This window comes from Oryctolagus cuniculus, chromosome 2 (assembly GCF_051225735.1).
Source record: "Oryctolagus cuniculus isolate XC-2025 breed Fujian yellow rabbit chromosome 2, ASM5122573v1, whole genome shotgun sequence".
Lineage (NCBI taxonomy): Eukaryota > Metazoa > Chordata > Mammalia > Lagomorpha > Leporidae > Oryctolagus > Oryctolagus cuniculus.
The window spans coordinates 82,694,792-82,716,171 of record NC_142868.1 but is presented as its reverse complement, the minus strand read 5'-3'; the positions used below and the strand labels follow the sequence as shown (position 1 = coordinate 82,716,171).

At 42.7% G+C, this 21,380-nt stretch overlaps 1 protein-coding gene across 4 annotated transcripts in view; it reads left to right on the top strand.

The window, feature by feature from the left end:
• GTF2E2 (general transcription factor IIE subunit 2) overlaps positions 1 to 21,380 on the top strand; it is an 87,710-nt gene that overhangs the window by 50,657 nt on the left and 15,673 nt on the right. For all 4 annotated transcript variants that reach the window (XM_089327295.1, XM_089327296.1, XM_070068516.2 and 1 more), the window contains 2 exons: positions 2,260 to 2,442; positions 15,481 to 15,574. In XM_089327295.1, the coding sequence (XP_089183421.1) occupies positions 2,260 to 2,442; positions 15,481 to 15,574 (277 nt within the window). The remainder of the gene's footprint in view (positions 1 to 2,259; positions 2,443 to 15,480; positions 15,575 to 21,380) is intronic.

The window sequence follows — 21,380 nt, the reverse complement described above, 5'->3', positions numbered from 1 at the left end:
TAGAACAAACAGAGCAACAACAACAACAAAAATGCTAAAAGGAATAAAATAGTAAGTTGTTCTTCAACAGTCTAGACAAGGGCTGCTCATGTCATTGTCTCCCATAGTGTCCATTTCACTTCAATGGGTATCATTTTAGATGCTCGTTTAGTTGCCATTGATCAGGGAGCTGAATTGGAAGTGGAGCAGCTGGGACTCAAACGGGAGCCCATATGGCATGCTGGCACTGCAGGCGATGGCTTTACCCATTATGCCACATCACCAGCCCCTTTACTTTTTCTTAAAAGATTAAAATTCCTAAAATAAAATTGATTTATCTTACCAAGTAAAATAGAGTTCTTGATTTTCATAATAAGCCAGTTAATTGGTATCATTGTAGTTTGTTATATTAATCGTATACAAATATTAGTCCACATTGAAAATTGCTGGTTTACCTATGGAATTTCATAGACTTACTAACATTAATTAAAGATTATTTTGGGGGGCTAGGGCAGTCACTTAGCCTACAGGTTAAGAGGTAGGTTGAGCTGGCGCTGCGGCTCACTAGGCTAATCCTCCGCCTTGTGGCACCGGCACACCGGGTTCTAGTCCCGGTCGGGGAGCTGGATTCTGTCCCGGTTGCCCCTCTTCCAGGCCAGCTCTCTGCTGTGGCTAGGGAGTGCAGTGGAGGATGGCCCAAGTACTTACGCCCTGCACCCCATGGGAGACTAGGAGAAGCACCTGGCTCCCGCGTTTGGATCAGTGCGGTGCGCCAGCTGCAGCGGCCATTGGAGGGTGAACCAATGGCAAAAGAAAGACCTTTCTCTCTGTCTCTCTCTCTCTCACTGTCCACTCTGCCTGTCCAAAAAAAAAAAAAAAAAAAAAAAAGGCAGGTTGATACACCTGCATCCCGCATTGGAGTGCCCTGGGTTCCATTGCTGGCTCTAGCTCCTGATTCCAGCTTTCTGCTGATGCATAGTCAGGGAGGCAATAGGTGATGGTTCATGTGTTGAGTCTGTGCCTCCTCCATGGGAAACTTTCATAGAGTTCCTGGCTCCTGGCTTTGACCTCTGGCCCAGCTCCAACCGTTGTGGGCATTTGGGAAGTGAAACAGCAAAAGAGAAATCTCTCTCCCCCTACCTCTTCCTCCTTCCTTCCCTCTTTATCTCTCTGTCACTCTGCCTTTCAAACAATTAAATTTTTTGAAAGATTATTTTGGGTGTGGATAGGCATTTAGCCTGGAGGTTAAGATATCCTACATCAGAGTACCTGAATTCTATTTCTGGTTCACACCCTGATTCTAACTTGTGACTACTGCATATCGTGGGAGGCAGCAGGTCATGCCTCAAGTAGTTGGGTCCTTACCTAACCCATGTGGGAGATTGGATTGAACTCCCAGCTTTGGCCTCCCAGTTAACAAGGACACATTAATGGGGTGAACCAACAGATGGAGCCCTCTGTCTCTGTCTCTCAAATAAATTTAGAAGTTTTAAAAATCCAAAAAAGTAAACATTACGAAAGTTATTTGCATTGTATTACTATTCTAGTCTCCCTGTTTTCTTCTCTATGCCTTTCTTCTCTCTCCTTTTCAGGCCAGGCTGACAGCTGCAGCAGAAAACACGTAGGGTTACTCTTTCTTGAAGACCTTTCCTTGTTAGTTGTACAGCTGAACTAACTAGGAACCTAATTACACTCATTAATCCCTGCACTCTTTTTTGTTTCATTCTGTAGCTGCCATTGGTGCAATTTTTCTATGGCTAAGGCTGATGGATTTCAGGTTGTTGCACAACTACTAGTGGCAGTAGATACCAGGTGGGGGAACAATGATCGTTGATTTGTTCATTCCAGGGTAATGCTTTTCACTAAGTTACAATTCCAGTGTATGAGGAACAGTACTTTGGACTGGGATGGGCAGTAACCCAGCTTACTTGTCTATTAATATTAATGGATATTTATTTGGCTCTTACACATTTTGTCTTCCAAAAGAACATGGGTTCAGATTTTTTCAATGGCATTTTAATAAAGTGGTTTATTTCTCTCCTAAGGGATTATGTAAATAATAATGCAAAAATTTTTTTTTTTTGTAAAATGTGAGCACCAGCTGACCTTTAGCTATTCTAGAATCCTGGATGTACAGTGCTTTAGATCTGCTAGTTGTCCTTGCAGAATATTTTAAATTTGCTACTGCATTGGGTAGTGTTAAATATTAAAATGAAAATTTAATAATGTATATATGACATTTCCTTTTGGTAATATATCTAAATTGTGTCACTGTTACAGGCATTAGTCAACAATCCTAAAATTGAGGTCATAGATGGGAAATATGCTTTCAAGCCTAAGTACGACTTAAAAGATAAGAAGGCCCTGCTGAGGCTCCTAGATCAGCATGACCAGCGAGGACTAGGAGGAATTCTTTTAGAAGACATAGAAGAAGGACTGCCCAATTCCCAGAAAGCTGTCAAGGTAACCTCTCTTTGCTTTCTTTGTCTTACTAAACAATTTGGATTAACAATATCTTGGTTTTGGGCCCAGCATTATGGTGTAATGGGTTAAGCTGTCACCAGTAATGCTGGTATCACTTATGGGATGCCTTTTTATGGACTGGCTGCCTCACTTCTGATCCAGCTCCTTACTAATAGCCTGAGAAAACAGCAGAAGATGGTTCAAGTACTTGGGCTCCTGCCACCCACGTAGAGACCGGAGGAAGCTCCTTGCTCCTCACATCAGCCTGGCCCAGCCCTGGCCACTGGGCTCATCTGGTGAGTGAGCCAGTGAATGGAAGATCTCTGTCTCTCTGTAACTCTGACTTTCAAATCTTTTTTTTTAAAGTCTTGGTTTTAAAATTTGTTTTAAAAATTATTTTTAAAGCCTCCTCATATACATGTGGGCAGTAGTGAGCCATTTGAAGATTTGATAATTGTCTTGTACCACAGTACAGGAAAGAGTAGCCTTTGTGTAACTTTGGCAAGTCTTTTTTGTTTTGTGTGGTTTGATTCTTTAGAATATTTCATGATAATTTTCTTCAGACATTCTTGTTTCTGGTCTGTTATATTTGTAAACAAGTGCTACTTAACCTATTCTGGTAGATAGTGGTTACCTGAGGAATTACAGGCATTAAAACACAAAAACATCAATTAATAACCTGGCTGTTTTGAAATCCTGGATGGATTATCAATAAAATTCATACAGATAACATTTCCAGTTAAAATTTGACTTACTTGTTTTTTTAAAGATTTAGTTATTTTATTTGAAAGGCAGAGTTATAGAGAGGCTGAGGCAGAGAGAAAGAGAGGTCTTCTATCCACTGGTTCACTCCCCAGATGACTGGAGCTGAGCTGATCTGAAGCCAGGAGCTTCTTCCAGGTCTCCCATGTAGGTGCAGGGGCCTAAGCACTTGGGCCATCCTCTACTGCTTTCCCAGGACACAGCAGAGAGCTGGATTGGAAGTGGAGTAGCTGGGACTCGAATCGGTGCCCATATGGGATGCCAGCACTGTAGGCGGTGGCTTTACCTGCCATGCCACAGTGCCAGCCTCGTTTTTTTTTTTTTTTAATTTGACAGACAGAGACAGAGAAAGATCTTCCTTCCGTTGGTTCAACCCCCAAATGGCCACCATGGCCGGCACTGCGCCAATCCAGAGCCAGGAACCAGGTGCTTCTTCCTTCCTGGTCTCCCATGCAGGCACAGGGGTCCAAGTACTTGGGGCATCCTCCACTGCCCTCCCAGGCCACAGCACAGAGCTGGATTGGAAGAGGAGCAGCCAGGACTAGAACCTGGCGCCAATACAGGATGCTGGCGCCGCAGACAGAGAATTAACCAAGTGAGCCACAGTGCCGGCCACTATTTTGGTCTTTTTTTTTTTGACAGGCAGAGTGGACAGTGAGAGAGAGAGAGAAAGGTCTTCCTTTGCTGTTGGTTCACCCTCCAATGGCCGCCGCGGCCGGCGCGCAGCAGCCGGCGCACCACGCTGATCCGATGGCAGGAGCCAAGTGCTTCTCCTGGTCTTCCATGGGGTGCAGGGCCCAAGCACTTGGGCCATCCGCCACTGCACTCCCTGGCCACAGCAGAGAGCTGGCCTGGAAGAGGGGCAACCGGGACAGAATCCGGCACCCCGACCAGGACTAGACCCCGGTGTGCTGGCACCGCAAGGCGGAGGATTAGCCTAGTGAGCCGTGGCGCCAGCCAAGTTCATTTTGATAGTCAATTCTCTAAATATCTTGTTTTTAAGATTTTATAGTTTTCTTTGGGGATTCCTCCTTTAGAAGATACTTGGCTGTTTTAAGAAGCAGAACCCTCCTAAGATTTTTATTAAAAATTTATTTATTTTATTTGAAAGGCAGAGTATTTGCATGCTCGTGTGTGCAGAAGAGGAAGAGAGACAGAGATCTCTTCCATCTGCTGGTATACTCCCCAAATACCCTCCAGTGCCAGGACTGGGCCAGGCTGAAGCCAGGCACTCCAAATGAGTCTCCCCTGTATGGGGGGGGACTCATGTTTTGAGTCTTCACTTGGTGCCTCCTAGGATGCACGTTAACAGGCAGCAGCATTGGAAACACTGAGCAGCTGGGACATTCCTGATACGCGATTTTGGCATCCCAAGTCATGGCTTAACCCACTGTGCTACTGTGCCCTCTGTGCCATGATACTCCACTCTTTTGTCCCTTTTTTTTTTTTTTTCTTTTTAAGATTTATTTTCTTTATTTGTAAGGCAGAGTTAGAGAGGGAGAGGCAGATCTACCTTCCCTGATTCACTCTCCAAATAGCTGCGATGGCCAGGGCAGGGCTAGGCCAAAGCCAAGAGCCAGCAGCTTCTTCTGGGTCTCCCACGTGAGTGTAGGGGCCCAAGGATTTGGGCCATCTTTTGTTGCTTTCCCAGGGAATTAGCAGGGAGCAGGATTAGAAGTGGAGTAACTGGGACTCAAATCACTGCCCATATGAGATGCCTGCATTGTAGGTGGCCCCTTATCCTATTTTCTTAGGGAGCAGTATTATTACCACAGAACAGGCTCTTTGTTACTTTTGAAAGTAGAACAGGGCTGTAATATGATGATTGCTTAGTCTGTTTTAAATAATTTTTGAGGTAAGGTCACTTTGACACTGGATCTTCCCTGGCTCTGTTCTCTTAGGGTTAGAGCTGAAGGGGTTGTGAAAGCATGCTGTTAGTTCTCACTTTCAGACAGGAGTTATTTCTAAATGGTGTTTTCTGTTTTTAATAATGTGAGGGTGTGTTCTGTTGGAAGTAATTTCTCAGTTAAATTCCATCGGTATAGTTTTTTCTTCAGTTCTTGGTGGGGATGGAAGATAACCATATTGTCATTTTGTTGCTTACACTTTGAAGGGCTAGCAGGGAACACAAAAAATTGTGCGAAGTCAAAATGAGAATGAAGACAGACAGTGACTTCCAGATTACTCATCTCTCAGTAACTACTACTTGAGAATTGTCTGATAACTAAATTGCCAGTTAATTCAATTCTTTTTTAATTTTTTTAATTTTTCCCCCGAAGAAAGCCAACATAGTTCTATTAGGCAGTCTACATTTGTGAGGTAATGCATTAAATTTAATTGTTGTATTGAAATATCTACTTTTCAGGGTTTCTAAATAAATTTTTAAAATGTTTAATTGTACTAAAAACCATGCAACATAAAGTTTAAGATCTTAACCATTTTTAAGTTTATAATTCAGTAATGGTAAGTATTCACATTATGATGCAAAAGATCTCCAAAACTTTTACATTTTACAGAACTGAAACTCTGTATCCCTCATACAACTATTCCTTTGCTCTCAGAACCACAGTCTCTGGAAGTCACTATTCTATTTGACTACTGTAGATACCTTTAGTCTAAGTGGAATCCTGCCTTGTTGTCTTTTTGTGACTGGCCTATTTTACTTTGCATAATATCCTCAAGGTTTATCCATGTTATAGCATATGATAGGATTTGCTTCCTTTTTTTTTTTTTTTCCTTAAGTTGAATGATACTCCTTTTTGTGTATATGCCACATTTAATCTATTCACCCCTAGGTGGACATTGAGTTGCTTCTACCCCTTGGCTATTAAATAATGCTGCTGTCAACATGACTGTGCAAATATATCTCTTTGAGACTCACTTCACTTTTTAAGGATTATGTGAATATGATATATAAATATGATATGCTGGATTATATGAATCTGAGAGTTTTTAAATTTTTGAGGATGCTGTTTTCAGTATTAGCTGCATTAGTTTGAATCCTTACCAACAGTTCACAAGGGTTCCAGTTTTTCTACTTCCCTTGTCCACGCTGTTTTCTGTATTTTTTAAAATTCTAGAAAATACATTTATTTGAAAGAGTTAGGGAAAGAGAAAGAGATCTTTCCTCTGCTGGTTCACTCCCCAGATGGCCATAATGGCCAAGGCTGGACAAAGCTGAAGCCAGGAGTTTCTTCCAGGTCTCCCACGTAGGTAGCAGAGCCCCCAAGGACTTTAGCCATCTTCCACTGCTTTTAACCAGGCCATCATCAAGGACTGGATTGGAAATGGAGCAGCCTAAGACATGAACTTGCACACCTATATGGGATTGCTGGCGTTGCAGGTGGCAGTTTTACCTACTATGCCATAATGCCAGCCCCTCTATATTTTTGGTACTAGCCATCCTGATGGGTGTGATCTGATGGGTCATTGTGGATTTTGTTTTTTTAATGATTAGTGATGTTGAACACCTTTGTATGCTTGTTGACCATTGTTTGACTACATCACCTTTGGAGAGATTCAGCGCAGTGCGCCGGCCATGACGGTCATTGGAGGGTGAACCAATGGCAAAGGAAGACCTTTCTCTCTGTCTCTCTCTCTCTCACTCACTGTCCACTCTGCCTGTCCCAAAAAAAAAAAAAAAAAAAAAAAAAAGGATGTGTTGTTGTTGTTGCTGTTGTTGAGTTGTGAGACCTCTTTATATAGCCTGGATATTAAGGAACATGACTTAAAAATATTTTCTCTCATAAGTTACTTGAATTTGCTGTAGTCTCATTTCTCTGTTTTAAGAAAATTATTTGAAAGAGCTGGGTCACTGGAAATGGAACTGCCTTGGTGGTTGGAGGACTGCTGGGTCAGAGCCGCCGGACCCTGTTGGGCCTGAGCTGAAAAGCCCTTAGCTCTGCCCAGCTTCCAAAGTAACCACTGCTGCTGAGGGGACAGACAAGTAGGGTCAGCAGCGTTGCAGACAGAACTGTAAATTTTGTATTCGAGATACCACCTGCATTTACCTGGCCAGCTCTTCTTTTTTTTTTTTTTTTTTTTTTTTTTTTTTTTTTTTTTGACAGGCAGAGTGGACAGTGAGAGAGAGAGACAGAGAGAAAGGTCTTCCTTTTGCCGTTGGTTCACCCTCCAATGGCCGCCGCTGCAGCCGGCGCACCGCGCTGATCCTGGCAGGAGCCAGGAGCCAGGTGCTTTTCCTGGTCTCCCATGGGGTGCAGGGCCCAAGCACCTGGGCCATCCTCCACTGCACTCCCTGGCCATAGCAGAGAGCTGGCCTGGAAGAGGGGCGACCGGGACAGAATCCGGCGCCCCAACCGGGACTAGAACCCGGTGTGCCGGCGCCGCAAGGTGGAGGATTAGCCTATTGAGCCACGGCGCCGGCCCATTAGTGTTTGAGCTGTTTAGAAACACACTGAAAATAATTCATAAGGAAAGTTTCAAAATTTTTCAAGGTAGAAAAAAATTAAGAACACTAAAATCCCATGTATATCTTAAATTTAACATGTATCTTTAATTTGCAGAGGACCTTAATGTAATTGCAACAAAGATTAAGATTGATGAATTTATTGAGGCAAAACTCCCATCCGCTAGATAACTCCCCACATGCCTAGAACGACTGGGACTGAGTGAGGCCAGAGCCAGGAATGGCATCCAGGTCTCCAACTACTTTGAGCTGTTATTGCTGCCTCTCAGGGTCTGCATTCTGCATCAGTAGGAAACTGGAACCTGGAGTTGAAACCTGTACTGGAACCCAGGCACTCCAGTATGGATGTGGGCATCCCAGCTGCTAGGTCCAACATAAACTGAGTTTTCTTCTGTCAAAAAAAAAAAAAAAAAAAAAAAGTAAATAAAATAAAACCAAACTTTGTTTTGTTATCTGGAAAGACTTATATGAATAAAAATCTTGAAACAATCATTCCATAAAAACAGTCAGAATTGCTTAAGAAAGAAACTAAAAAAACTAAATTTGGGTTCTTACGCACCCTAATGGAACACAGAACTGTGGGTTAAAAGAAATGGCAGGGGCCAGTGCTGTGGCGCAGCAGATTAATGCCCTGTCCTGAAGTGCCAGCATCCCATGTAGGTGCTTGTTCTAGTCTCGGCGGCTCCTCTTCCGATCCAGCTCTCTGCTATGGCCTGGGAAAGCAGTAGAAGATTGCCCAAGTCCTTGCGTCCTGCGCCCATGTGGGAGACCTAAGAGGCTCCTGGCTTTGGATCGGCGCAGCTCCAGCTGTTGCGGCCATCTGGGGAGTGAACCAGGCCAGCTAGGTAATGAAGGTCAACAGGGTGCTATCCTGAGGAGGTTCACACCTCCCTTAATGATGTCTCCAGTACTCCATGTGAAAAGATAGATCTGTACCTCATATCTTGCCAGGCCTTAGCCCACCTGATTATTACTATTATTTTTTGACAGGCAGAGTGGACAGTGAGAGAGAGAGAGAGAGAAAGGTCTTCCTTTACCAGTTGGTTCACCCTCCAATGGCCGCTGCGGCCGGCGCACTGCGCTGATCCGAAGCCAGGAGCCAGGTGTTTCTCCTGGTCTCCCATGCGGGTGCAGGGCCCAAGCACTTGGGCCATCCTCCACTGCACTCCTGGGCCATAGCAGAGAGCTGGCCTGGAAGAAGAGCAACCGGGACAGAATCCGGTGCCCCGACCTGGGCTAGAACCCTGGTGTGCTAGTGCTGCAGGCGGAGGATTAGCCTATTGAGCCATGGCGCTGGCAACCCACCTGATTATTATCAAGCCCCTTCTGTCAATTTATTTTTGCCTCTCAATGAGAAAGCTTGCTCCTGGTTTAGACAGAACCTTTCTTAGGTCTTCTGCTAATGACACTGTCCTTAGTTTTAGGCTCTATGAATTTAAACTGCTTGTTAGATGCATTTTCTCTAGACTTGAAACAGTGAAATTCTAGGTGGTCATGCACATGAAACCTCAGATGGAAGCGGTTTCTGCAAGGTGGCAATGCCATCCCCGTTGAGAAGCCCCCTCCTGCTGGAACCCTGTCTTGACTCCTGTTCCTAATGATACCAATTTACAGCATGAAGCAGCCAGAGTGATCATCTCCCAGCCCCACTAACAGTTGTTAGGCTCCATTCTTGTTGGGGTGGGGGGAATGTGAGGAGTCAGATGGATTAACAGGGAGTCTGGAAATTCAGAGTGGAAAATGACCTCCCTCCACTCCAAAGAAAAAGTTACCTTCAGCAAGATAAAAGTGTTCTTTCCCCTTCCTTAGCAATCTCCAAATTTTCCATGAAAATAACAAGGGAGTGGTGATTCCTATTGAGCTTACAGTTTATTGTAAAAACAAGTTACCTACTTCACCCTTCTGGATTTTTTTTTAATCATGAGCAAGCCAGATAGGATAAAGAATTGTAAATCAGGTTGGGTTTGTTCCCACCTTATTTTTTTTAATTCTTTATTTTATTTTATTTTTTTATTTTTTGACAGGCAGCGTTTAGACAGTGAGAGAGATAGAAAGGTCTCCCTTTTTCCATTGGTTCACTCCTCAAATGGCTGCTCCGAAGCCAGGAGCTAGGTGCTTCTCCTGGTCTCCCATGCAGGGCCCAAGCACTTGGGCCATCTTCCACTGCACTCCCGGGCCACAGCAGAGAGCTGGCCTGGAAGAGGGGCAACCGGGACAGAATCCAGCGCCCCAACCGGGACTAGAACCCGGGGTGCTGGCGCCGCAGACAGAGGATTAGCCTATTGAGCTGCGGTGCCGGCCATTCCCACCTTATTGATTGACAGTTTCATCCCCAAGATTGTACTTAAAAACCCCACTAATATCAGTGCCTTTGGGTTTTTTTCCTCTTTTGGAAGCCCCCTTCCATGCTGCTCTGGCTGTAGGTCTTTGACTCTAATCTTGCTTTTTAAATATTGAAAAAAATTATTTGAGAAGTAGAGAAAGAGACACTGGGACTCCCATCTGCTGATTCACTCCCTAAATGTCCACAATGATTGGGATGGGCCAGGGTTGAAGGGCAGGAGTCAGGAACCCAATCTAGGTCTTCCCTGTGTGGGTGGCAGGAACCAAACTAATTGAGCTATCACTGCTGCCTCCAAGGGTCTACATTGGCAGAAACTGGAGCTGAGAAATTAATGCAGGTACTCTAATATGGTTTGTGGGTTTCTTAATCTCTTGGCTAAATGCCTGCACCACATTTGTCTTTCTGATTTTGTTGGCTATGTCTTTGGTATCATGTCCAAATCATTGACAAATCTAATGTCATAAACTTTTTCTGTTTCACTTGAGTTTTGTAATTTGGGGTTTTTAAAAAAAATTTTTAAAAATATTTATTTATTTGAAAGAGTTACAGAGAGAGAGGGAGAGACAGGGAGATACCTTCCACCCACTGGTTTACTCCCCAAATGGCTGCAACAGCCAGGGCTGGTCTAGGCTGATGCCAGGAGCTAGTAGCTTCTTCCAGGTCTTCCACGAGAATGCAGGGGCCCAAGTACTGGACCATCCTCTGCTGCTTTCCTAGGCACACATTAGCAGGGAACTGGATTGGAAGTGGAGTAGCTGGGACTTGAACCAGTGCCCATATTGGATGCCAGCGTCTCGGGGTGCAGCATAACCCACTACACCACAGTGCCAGTCCCATAATTTTAGATCTTATGTTTAGGTCTTTAGACCACCTCGTTACCTAGTTATTGTATATGGTGTAAGACAAGAGTACAGCTTCATTGCTTTTTTATTACTTTCAAAAAATATTTGAGAGGTAGAGTTAAAGAGAGAACAAAAAAGAGGTCGGTTGGCCTTCCATCTACTGGTTTACTCCCCAAATGGCCACAGTGGCATGAGCTGAGCTGATCCAAAGCCAGGAGCCAGGAGCTTCTTTTAGGTCTCCCACGTGGCCCAAGCACTTGGGCCAACTTCCACTGTTTTCCCAGGCAATAGCAGAGAGCTGGATCAGAAAAGGAACAGCTGGGACACGAATGGGCATATTCGTGGTGCTGGTGCTGCAGACAGAGGCTTAACAATACTAAGGCACAGTGCCAGCCCCTACAGCTGCATTCTTTTACATGTTGATACCAGTTTTCCCAGTAGTATTTGTTGAATAAATTGTCATTTCCACATTCAAGAGTCATCTTGGCACTGTCGTTGAAGATCATTTGACCAAATGGGAAGATTATTTCCAGGCTTTCTCTTCTATTCCATGGGTTTGTATGTATGCCAATACCACAATGTTTTGGTTACTGCAATGTTTTAAGATATTATAAGTTAGGGAAGGTAAGATCTCTTAAATCTTTTCAAATTTTTTTGCCGTGTGTGTGTGTGTGTTTTTATTTTTGCCATTTGGGATTGCTTGAGATTCCACATTTGCAGAAATATTTTTCTATTTCTGCAGGAAAAATGCCTTTGGTATTTTTTTTAAAGATTTTTACTTATTTGAAAGTCACAGTTAAACAGAGGAGGAGAGGCAGAGAGGTCTTCCATCCGCTGGTTCACCCCCCAGTTGACCGCAACGGCCAGAGTGGCACTGATCTGAAGCCAGGAGCTTCTACCAGGTCTCCCACATGAGTGCAGGGGCCCAAGGACTTGGGCCATCCTCTACTGCTTTTCCAGGCCATAGCAGAGAGCTGGATTGGAAGTGGAGCAGCCAGGACTTGAACCAGTGCCCATATGGGATGCCAGTACTTCAGGAACAGGGCATTAATCCACGGCGCCACAGTGCCACCCCCACCTTTGGTATTTTGAGGGATTATGTTGAATCTGTAGATCACTCTGGGTAGTATTGACATCTTTACAATATTAAGTCTTCTAATCCACGAGCATGGAAATCTTCCCATATATTTATCTTTCATTTCTTTCAGCAATATCTTTTTTTTTTATTTGCTTTACATATTACCACCCAGGACCTTTGGACTTTGTTACAAAAGTATTTGTTTTTTGAGATAACATATTTTTAATTTACATTATAGTCAAAGGCTTATTGACTCCACTAAATGAAGAGTTGAACAAATAACAAAATACAGTAGTCCAGCAGGAAATTAGGCATGGACCATACTCAATAATGAAAGAAAATTTATATCCTGCCAACAGTGTATAAGTGTTCCCCTTTCTCTATAAGCTCCCAGTACTTGTGCTGTCTTTTGTATAATAGCCATCCCTTCAAGGATGAGGTGATACCTTATTTTGCATTTCCCTGATAGTTAGTGATTTTGACCATTTGTGTTCTTTTGAGAACTGTCTGTTCAGGTCTTCTGTCCATTTCTTAACTGGATTGGTTATTTTGTTTTTTGAGTTAACATTCTGGATTTTAATCCTTTGTTGGATAAGTAGCCTGCAAATATTTTCTCCCATTCTGTTGGATGTCCTCACTCTGTTGATTGTTTCTTTTGCTGTGAAGGAGCTGCTGAGTTTAATACAATCCCTTTTGTCTAGTTTTGCTTTGCTTGCCTGTACTTTGGGGATCTTATCCAAGAAGTCATCGCCTATACCAATGTCTTTTTTGACAGGCAGAGTGGACAGTGACAGAGAGAGAGACAGAGAGAAAGGTCTTCCTTTTTCCATTGGTTCACCCTCCAATGGCTGCTGCGGCCGGCGCGCTGTGGCCAGCGCACCGTGCTGATTCGTAGCCAGGTGTTTCTCCTGGTCTCCCTTGCAGGTGCAGGGCCCAGGGACTTGGGCCATCCTCCACTGCACTCCTGGGCCATAGCAGAGAGCTGGACTGGAAGAGGAGCAACTGGGACAGAATCCGGTGCCTCGACCGGGACTAGAACCCGGTGTGCCAGCGCAGCAGGCAGAGGATTAGCCTAGTGAGCCACGGCGCCGGCCTATACCAATGTCTTGAAGTGTTTCCCCTACATTTTCTTTTAGCACCTAAGGACTCTTTACTGTTTTTCTGATTTTTAAAGTCATTTTATGAATAATAAGCAGAAGAAAGGAATGGTATTAAAACACCTTTACTAGGATTTTTTAATATTCTTTTTTATTTGAAAGAGTTAGAGGTAGTTCACTCCATAGATGGCTGCAAGGGCCTGGCCTGGGGCTCAAGCACTCAGGCCATCTGAAGTTCTGAATTAAGTATGCTCAACGAAAGCTAAAAGACAGTAGTGACGACTCTAATATTTTATATCTTCTGAAAGGATTATATTGTGCTTTGATCAATACACTTAAGAAAACTAAATGATTAGGGTAGATGTTGCATAGTGGGTTAAGCCGCTGCCTGTGACACTGGCATCCCATATGAGAACTGGTTCAAGTCCTGCTGTTCCACTTTCCATCCGGCTCCCTGCTAATGCACCTGAGAAAGCAACAGGAGATGGCCTGAGTGCTTGTGCCCCTGCCCCTACATGGGAGACATAGATGAAGCTCCAGGCTGCTGGCTTCAGCCTGGCCTACTCCTGGCTATTGTGGTGATTTGGAGAGTGAACCAGTATAGAAGATCTGTCTCTCCCGTTCCCTCTATCACTTTGCCTTTCAAATAAATCAGTTTTTTTTTTTTTTAAAGGATGTGTGTTTACTTTTTTTTTTTAAATACAGACTTCATGTGCTTCATAATTACAACTTTAGGAACATGGGATTGTTCCCATGCCTGCCCTCCCACTCATACTCCCACCCCTCTTCCTCCTCCCTCTCTTATTCCCACTCTTATTTTTTACTAAGATCGATTTTTAGTTGACTTTATACACATTTGATTAACTCTATGTTTAGAGTTCAACAAATAGTGTTACTAAAAAAAATTGTTCCTCAACAGTCAAGACAGGGCTTTTCAAGTCATTGCTTCTCAAAGTGTCCTTTTCACTTCTACAGATTGCTTTTAGGTTCTCTATTAGTTATTAGGTCAGGGAGAGCTTATGTGTTTAGTTACTTTCGTATCACACTCCAGGGTGACTTAATTATTCCATCTTATTTTTTTATTTTTATTTTTTGACAGGCAGAGTGGACAGAGAGAGAGAGACAGAGAGAAAGGTCTTCCTTTGCTGTTGGTTCACCCTCCAATGGCCGCAGCGGCTGGCACGCTGTGGCCGGCGCACCAGCTGATCTGAACGTGGGAGCCAGGTGCTTCTCCTGGTCTCCCATGGGGTGCAGGGCCTAAATACTTGGCCCATCCTCCACTGTACTCACTGGCCACAGCAGAGAGCTGGCCTGGAAGAGGGGCAACCGGGACAGAATCCGGTGCCCCGACCGTGACTAGAACCCAGTGTGCTGGCGCCGCAAGGCGGAGGATTAGCCTAGTGAGCCGCGGCGCCGGCTAATTATTCCATCTTATTAGTGTTTGAGCTGTTTAGAAACACACTGAAAATAATTCATAAGGAAAGTTTCAAAATTTTTCAAGGTAGAAAAAAATTAAGAACACTAAAATCCCATGTATATCTTAAATTTAACATGTATCTTTAATTTGCAGAGGACCTTAATGTAATTGCAACAAAGATTAAGATTGATGAATTTATTGAGGCAAAACTCCCATCCGCTAGATAACTCCCCACATGCCTAGAACGACTGGGACTGAGTGAGGCCAGAGCCAGGAATGGCATCCAGGTCTCCAACTACTTTGAGCTGTTATTGCTGCCTCTCAGGGTCTGCATTCTGCATCAGTAGGAAACTGGAACCTGGAGTTGAAACCTGTACTGGAACCCAGGCACTCCAGTATGGATGTGGGCATCCCAGCTGCTAGGTCCAACATAAACTGAGTTTTCTTCTGTCAAAAAAAAAAAAAAAAAAAAAAAGTAAATAAAATAAAACCAAACTTTGTTTTGTTATCTGGAAAGACTTATATGAATAAAAATCTTGAAACAATCATTCCATAAAAACAGTCAGAATTGCTTAAGAAAGAAACTAAAAAAACTAAATTTGGGTTCTTACGCACCCTAATGGAACACAGAACTGTGGGTTAAAAGAAATGGCAGGGGCCAGTGCTGTGGCGCAGCAGATTAATGCCCTGTCCTGAAGTGCCAGCATCCCATGTAGGTGCTTGTTCTAGTCTCGGCGGCTCCTCTTCCGATCCAGCTCTCTGCTATGGCCTGGGAAAGCAGTAGAAGATTGCCCAAGTCCTTGCGTCCTGCGCCCATGTGGGAGACCTAAGAGGCTCCTGGCTTTGGATCGGCGCAGCTCCAGCTGTTGCGGCCATCTGGGGAGTGAACCATCGGATGGAAGACCTCGACACCTCTCTCTCTCCCCCTCTCTCTCTCTTTCTCTCTCTCTGCCTGCCTGCCTCTCTCTGCCTCTCTCTGCCTCTCCTCTCTCTGTGTAACTGACTTTCAAATAAATAGATCTTGAAAAATAAAAAAAGTAATTTGGAGTTAACTGAAAAATCTGTTTTTCAGGCTTTAGGGGACCAGATACTTTTTGTAAATCGTCCTGATAAGAAGAAAATACTTTTCTTCAATGATAAGAGCTGTCAGTTTTCTGTGGATGAAGGTGAGCCTTTTTGTCTGGAAACCTTATTTAGTTTACAAATGTATTACTTTAGGATGATATAATTTGTAATATTTACATTATAAATTTTATAATGTTTTTTTTTTAAGCATATCATCTCTTATAACAGAGGTAATGGCCCTTGCATCTAACATTTTTTTTTTAGATTACAATTTGAAATACTGATTTGAAAGATTTTAGGTTGATTGTATTTGTAATCATCGTATAGCAATTAATGATTTCTTATGCTTGTAGCTCAACTGTACCATTTAAGGTTTATTTCTTTATCAGTTTTGAAAATGTATCTTCATATACTGATGTGAAAACTTGATGCCTTATAGGAGAGAGTACAAGCCTGTGTTAGTGAGTGGTATTCTGTTCACTTAGGAATGTTGCTGTTACCAAATTGAGGAAGGAAGGAGGTAATTTTTTTTCTTTTTTGGCACTTGCTGAGTTGGATGCTAAGCTATATACTGAGTTTCCTACTAAATACATGATTTCTGTATAACGATTTTTGGTTTTAAATAATTGGCCATTTGCTTTAAAGTATTTTTCATGTAGAAATGAGAGTTTACTGATGAGAAATATCTTATTCAAGTAGCTTGGTGTAAGGCTTGGTGTAAGGATTAGGTAAATATGGTAATATTTTAATGTACATTTGCATTACTTTTTATGTTTTGTAAAGTCAAGATAAGAATGTCAATTATAAAATTTCAAAATAAACTCACAATAAAATAGTCTATTGACATACAGCTATGTAGGATAAAATAGTTAATATTAGACTCGAAATGTGAGATCATTGCTGTGGTCTGCCTAGTCATTTTGGCCCTGTATGGCATTACATTAGAGTCTGTTGAACATGTAATTTTGTGTAACAAATACCTTTGCAAATCTTTTTATTAGCCATTGTATGTCTTGACTTTGTACAGTAACCTTATTTTCTTTTAAATGTTAAATGGCTACAGATATTCAGGCTTGTGGTGCTAATAGATAGGGCTTTAGTTGTCCTGAAGTGACTCGGATGACCATGATTTAAGTTGTATTTTTCTGAAAATCCTGATTAAGTACCTCAGATTTGTTGGTTCTCAGTAAATGTTTATTAATTCCTGTTCCTCCTTTTGCTTTTTCTAATAGGTAAACTTTTTTTCATATAAACAAGCTAGTAGTAAACCTCTTCTGTACCTGGTAGTGATGGGTGTCTATTGAAGAGAGTTTGCAGTACTGCTTAGTAATTTTTGTATTGCTTTTAGCCTCCTGTACTTGAAATTTTGCTTTTTGATAACTTTTGTAGTTTTCAAATTCATTTCTTGGTTTTCAAAACATTTGAGATTATCTAAGTTCAAAAAACCAAACCAAAAAGCATCCCAGGAAGTGCTCATTCTTTTATTCTTAGGCAGGGTTAATGCATTTTGGGGAAAAAATTATAGTACTTAGAAAAATTTAATATAATTGTCACATGTTCAAGAAATAAGTTCTTACAAAAAACAGATGTTCCTCTAGTTCTAGTCTCTTTCTTCTTGTTTTATTTTAGAGTCTTGTGGTTTTCTGTATTGGTAATATATTATTGTTTCTTGATTTTTCAACTTAGGCATTATCTGTGACATACTCTTATCTCTCTGTTCCAGCACCTCTCTGACTTCTCCTGATGTACTTACACTGTTAGTATTTGTTTGGAAGGCAGTGTTTACACACACACACACACACACACACACACAATCTTCCATCCGCTGGTTTACTCTCCAAATGGTCACAACAGCTGAGGCTGGGCCAGGCTGAAGCCAGGAGTTAGGCGCTTCATATGGGTAACAGTGGTCCAAGCACTTGAGCCATCTTCCCCTGCTTTCCTAGGCACATTAACCAGGAGCTGGATTGGAAGTGGAGCAGCTGGGTTCCAAACCAGTGCCCATATGGGATGTTGGCATCGCCAGCAGCAGCTTAACCTGCTACACCACACTCTGCCCCAACTAGTTTTAATTTTGTTTTTTTTTTTTACAATTTGCCTCAGCACTTTTAATAGACAACATATTTAAATATTCTCTGGAAATTTTTTGTATTAAGTCTGCTCTGCAGGTGGCAGCATAGTGCAGCCTATCTGTTCTTTGAGTAGATGTTTAAATTGAGGCTAGTGGTTAATAGGAAAGAGATTGCAGTAGCTTCATAAAGTGTAGGGTGAAAGTCCTGTTGAAAGTATTTCTTTGGAGACATTTTTGGAAACATTCAGCCCAGGTGTCCTTGTAATCCTTAAACCAATTGATTCTCAGTTTTCTGTCCCTTGTTTTTGCTTTGTGAGAATACTGTTGTCCTAACTTTGTTCAGCTTTGTCTTATTTGTGTGTCCTTCATCTATGCTTCTATTTCTTAACATTGCCCATGAAATTTGTCACTTTATATGGTCTTTGTTGGTCTCAGCTCTTCTCCATTTCCTTATTACTTGGCAGATAGGAACAAAATGAGGATTTTACTGCCTTACCCCCAGTTTTAAGTCATTACATATGCTACTTAGTAAAATCTCACATATTCAGGAAGTAGTTCTATTAACAGCTTGATGTTTCTTTGTACTATAGATGAATTATATAATATGACTGTTTTGTGTGTATCTGATAAGTGGATTCTAAAATATTTTACAATTGTAGATTAAATATTCTTATATTTGGTGTATGTGTAAGTATTTTTTTAAAGATTTAATTTTTTATTTGAAAAACTCAAAGGGGCTGGCGCTGTGGCACAACAGGTTAATGCCCTGGCCTAAAGCGCTGGCATCCCATATGGATGCCAGTTCGAGTCCTGGCTGCTCCTCTTCCAATCTGGCTCTCTGCTGTGGCCTGGGAAAGCAGTAGAAGATGGCCCAGGTCCTTGGGCCCCTGCACCTGTGTGGGAGACCCAGAAGAAGCTCCTGGCTCCTGGATTTGGATCGGCACAGCTTCGGCCATTTGTGACCAATTGGGGAGTGAACCATCGGATGGAAGACTCTAACTCTAACTCTGACTTTCAAATAAATAAATAAATCTTAAAAAAAAAAAAAGAGAGAGAGACTTAGAGATATAGTGACAGAGAGAAAGAGAGATCTTCTATCTAGTGGTTTACTCCCCAAAGGGCTCCAATGGCCAGAGCTGAGCTGATCCGAAGCCAGGAGCCAAGGGCTTCTTCCAAGTCTCCCATGTGGGTGCAGGAGCCCAAGGACTTGGGCTGTGCTCCACTATCTTCTCAGACTCATCAACAGAAAGCAGGATGAGAAGTAGAGCAGCTGGTACTCGAACTCACGCCTGTGTGGGATGCTGGTGCTACAAGCCAGGGCTTTAACTCACTGTACCAGAGGGCCCAGCCGGCTCTACAAATATTTTTATGTAATGATGCAGCCATATAAATTAGGAAGATACTGATAAAATATTTTTTCTTTTAGAAAGCTTTTATTTAATAAATATAAATTTCATAAGTGCAGCTTTTGGATTATAGTGGTTCTTCCCTCTATACCCACCCTCCTACCCCCACTACCATCCCACCTCCTACTCCTTCTCCCATCCCATTCTTCATTAAGATTCATTTTTAATCATCTTTATATACAGAAGATCAACTCTATATACTAAGTAAAGATTTCAACAGTTTGCACCCACACAAAGTGTAAGTACTGTTTGAAGACTAGTTTTACTGTTAATTCTCATAGTACAACTCAATAAGGATGGAGATCCTACATGGGGAGCAAGTCCACAGTGACTCCTGTTGTTGATTGAACAATTGACACTCTTATTTATGACGTCAGTGATCACCCGAGGCTCTTTTCGTGAGCTGCCAAGGCTATGGAAACCTCTTGATCCCACAAACTCCAACATTATTTTTGACAGGGCCATAATCGAAGTGGAAATTCTCTCCACCCTTCAGAGAAAGGTACCTCCTTCTTTGATGGTCCTTTTCCACCGGGATCTCACTCAGAGATCTTTCATGTAGGTCATTTTTCACCACAGTGTCTTGGCTTTCCATGCCTGAAATGCTGTCCTGGGATTTTTTTTTTTTTTTTATAAAAAGATTTTTAAAGTTTATTTGAAAGAGGCTGGTGCTGTGGTGCAGCTGGTTAATGCCCTGGCCTGAAGCGCTGCCATCCCACATGGGCGCCGGTTCTAGTCCCGGCTGCTCCTCTTCTGATCGAGCTCTCTGCTATGGCCTGGGAAGATGGCCCAGGTCCTTGGGCCCCTGCACCCGCATCCTCACCAGCATTTGTTGTTTGTTGATTTCTGTATGAAAGCCATTCTGATGGGAGCGAGGTGAAACCTCATTGTGGTTTTGATTTGCATTTCCCTGATTGCTAGTGATTCTGAACATTTTTTCAAGTGTCTGTTGGCCATTTGGATTTCCTCTTTTGAAAAATGTCTGTTTAAGTCCTTGGCCCATCTCTCTCTCCCTCTTTTTGAGAGGCAGAGTTAGAGAGAGAAAGGTCTTCTTTTTCCATTGGTTCACCCCCTAAAATGGCCACTACGGCCTGCATGCCGTGCCGATCTGAAGCCTGGAGCCAGGTGCTTCCTCCTGGTCTCCCATGCTGGTGCAGGGCCCAAGCACTTGCGCCATCCTCCACTGCCTTCTTGTTGGCCCATCTCTTAAGAGGGTTGTTTGTTTTGTTGTTGTGGAGTTTCTTGATCTCTTTGTAGATTCTTGTTATTAATCCTTTATCAGTTGCATAGCTTGCAAATGATTTCTCCCATTCTTTCGGTTGCCTCCTCACTATCCTGTTTCTTTTGCCATACAGAAACTTCTCAATTTGTTGTAATCCCAGTTGTTAATTTTGGATTTGGCTGCCTGTGCCTCTTGGGTCTTTTGCAAGAAGTCTTTGCCTGTGCCAGTATCTTACAGGGTTTCTCCCATGTTCTCTAATAACTTGATGGTGTCAAGTCATAGATTTAGATCTTTAATCCATGTTGAGTGGATTTTTGTGTAAGGTGTAAGGTAGGCGTCTTTTTTTTATTTTTATTTTTTTATTTTTTGACAGGCAGAGTGGACAGTGAGAGAGACAGAGAGAAAGGTCTTCTCTTTGCCGCTGGTTCACCCTCCGGATGGCCGCCACAGCCAGCACGCTGTGGCCAGCGCACCGCGCTGATCCGATGGCAGGAGCCAGGAGCCAGGTGCTTTTCCTGGTCTCCCATGGGGTGCAGGGCCCAAGCACTTGGGCCATCTTCCACTGCACTCCCTGGCCACAGCAGAGAGCTGGCCTGGAAGAGGGGCAACCGGGACAGAATCCGGCGCCCCGACCGGGACTAGAACCTGGTGTGTCGGTGCCGCAGGCGGAGGATTAGCCTATTGAGCCATGGCGCTGGCCAGGTAGGGTTCTTGCTTCATACTTCTGCATTGGAAATCCAGTTTTCCCAGCACCATTTGTTGAATAGGTAGCCCTTGCTCCAGGAATTGGTTTTAGCTCCTTGATCAATAAGTAGGTTTGTAGATGTTTGGATTGATTTCTGGTGTTTCTGTTCTGTTCCATTGGTCTTCTGTCCATCTATTTTTGTACCAGTACCAGGCTGTTTTGATTATAACTGCCCTGTAGTATATCTTGAAATCTGGAATTGTGATGCCTCCAGCTTTGTTTTTGTTGTATAAGATTGCTTTTGCTATTCGAGGTCTCTGGTGGCTCCATATGAATTTCAGCATTTTTTCCTAGATCTGAGAAGAATGTCTTAAGTATTTAAATTGGTATCACATTCAATCTGTAAATTGCTTTTGGAAGATTGGACATTTTGTTGATATTGATTCTTCCAATCCATGAACATGGAAGATTTTTCCATTTTGGTATCTTCTTCTATTTCTTTCTTTAATGTTTTGTAATTCTC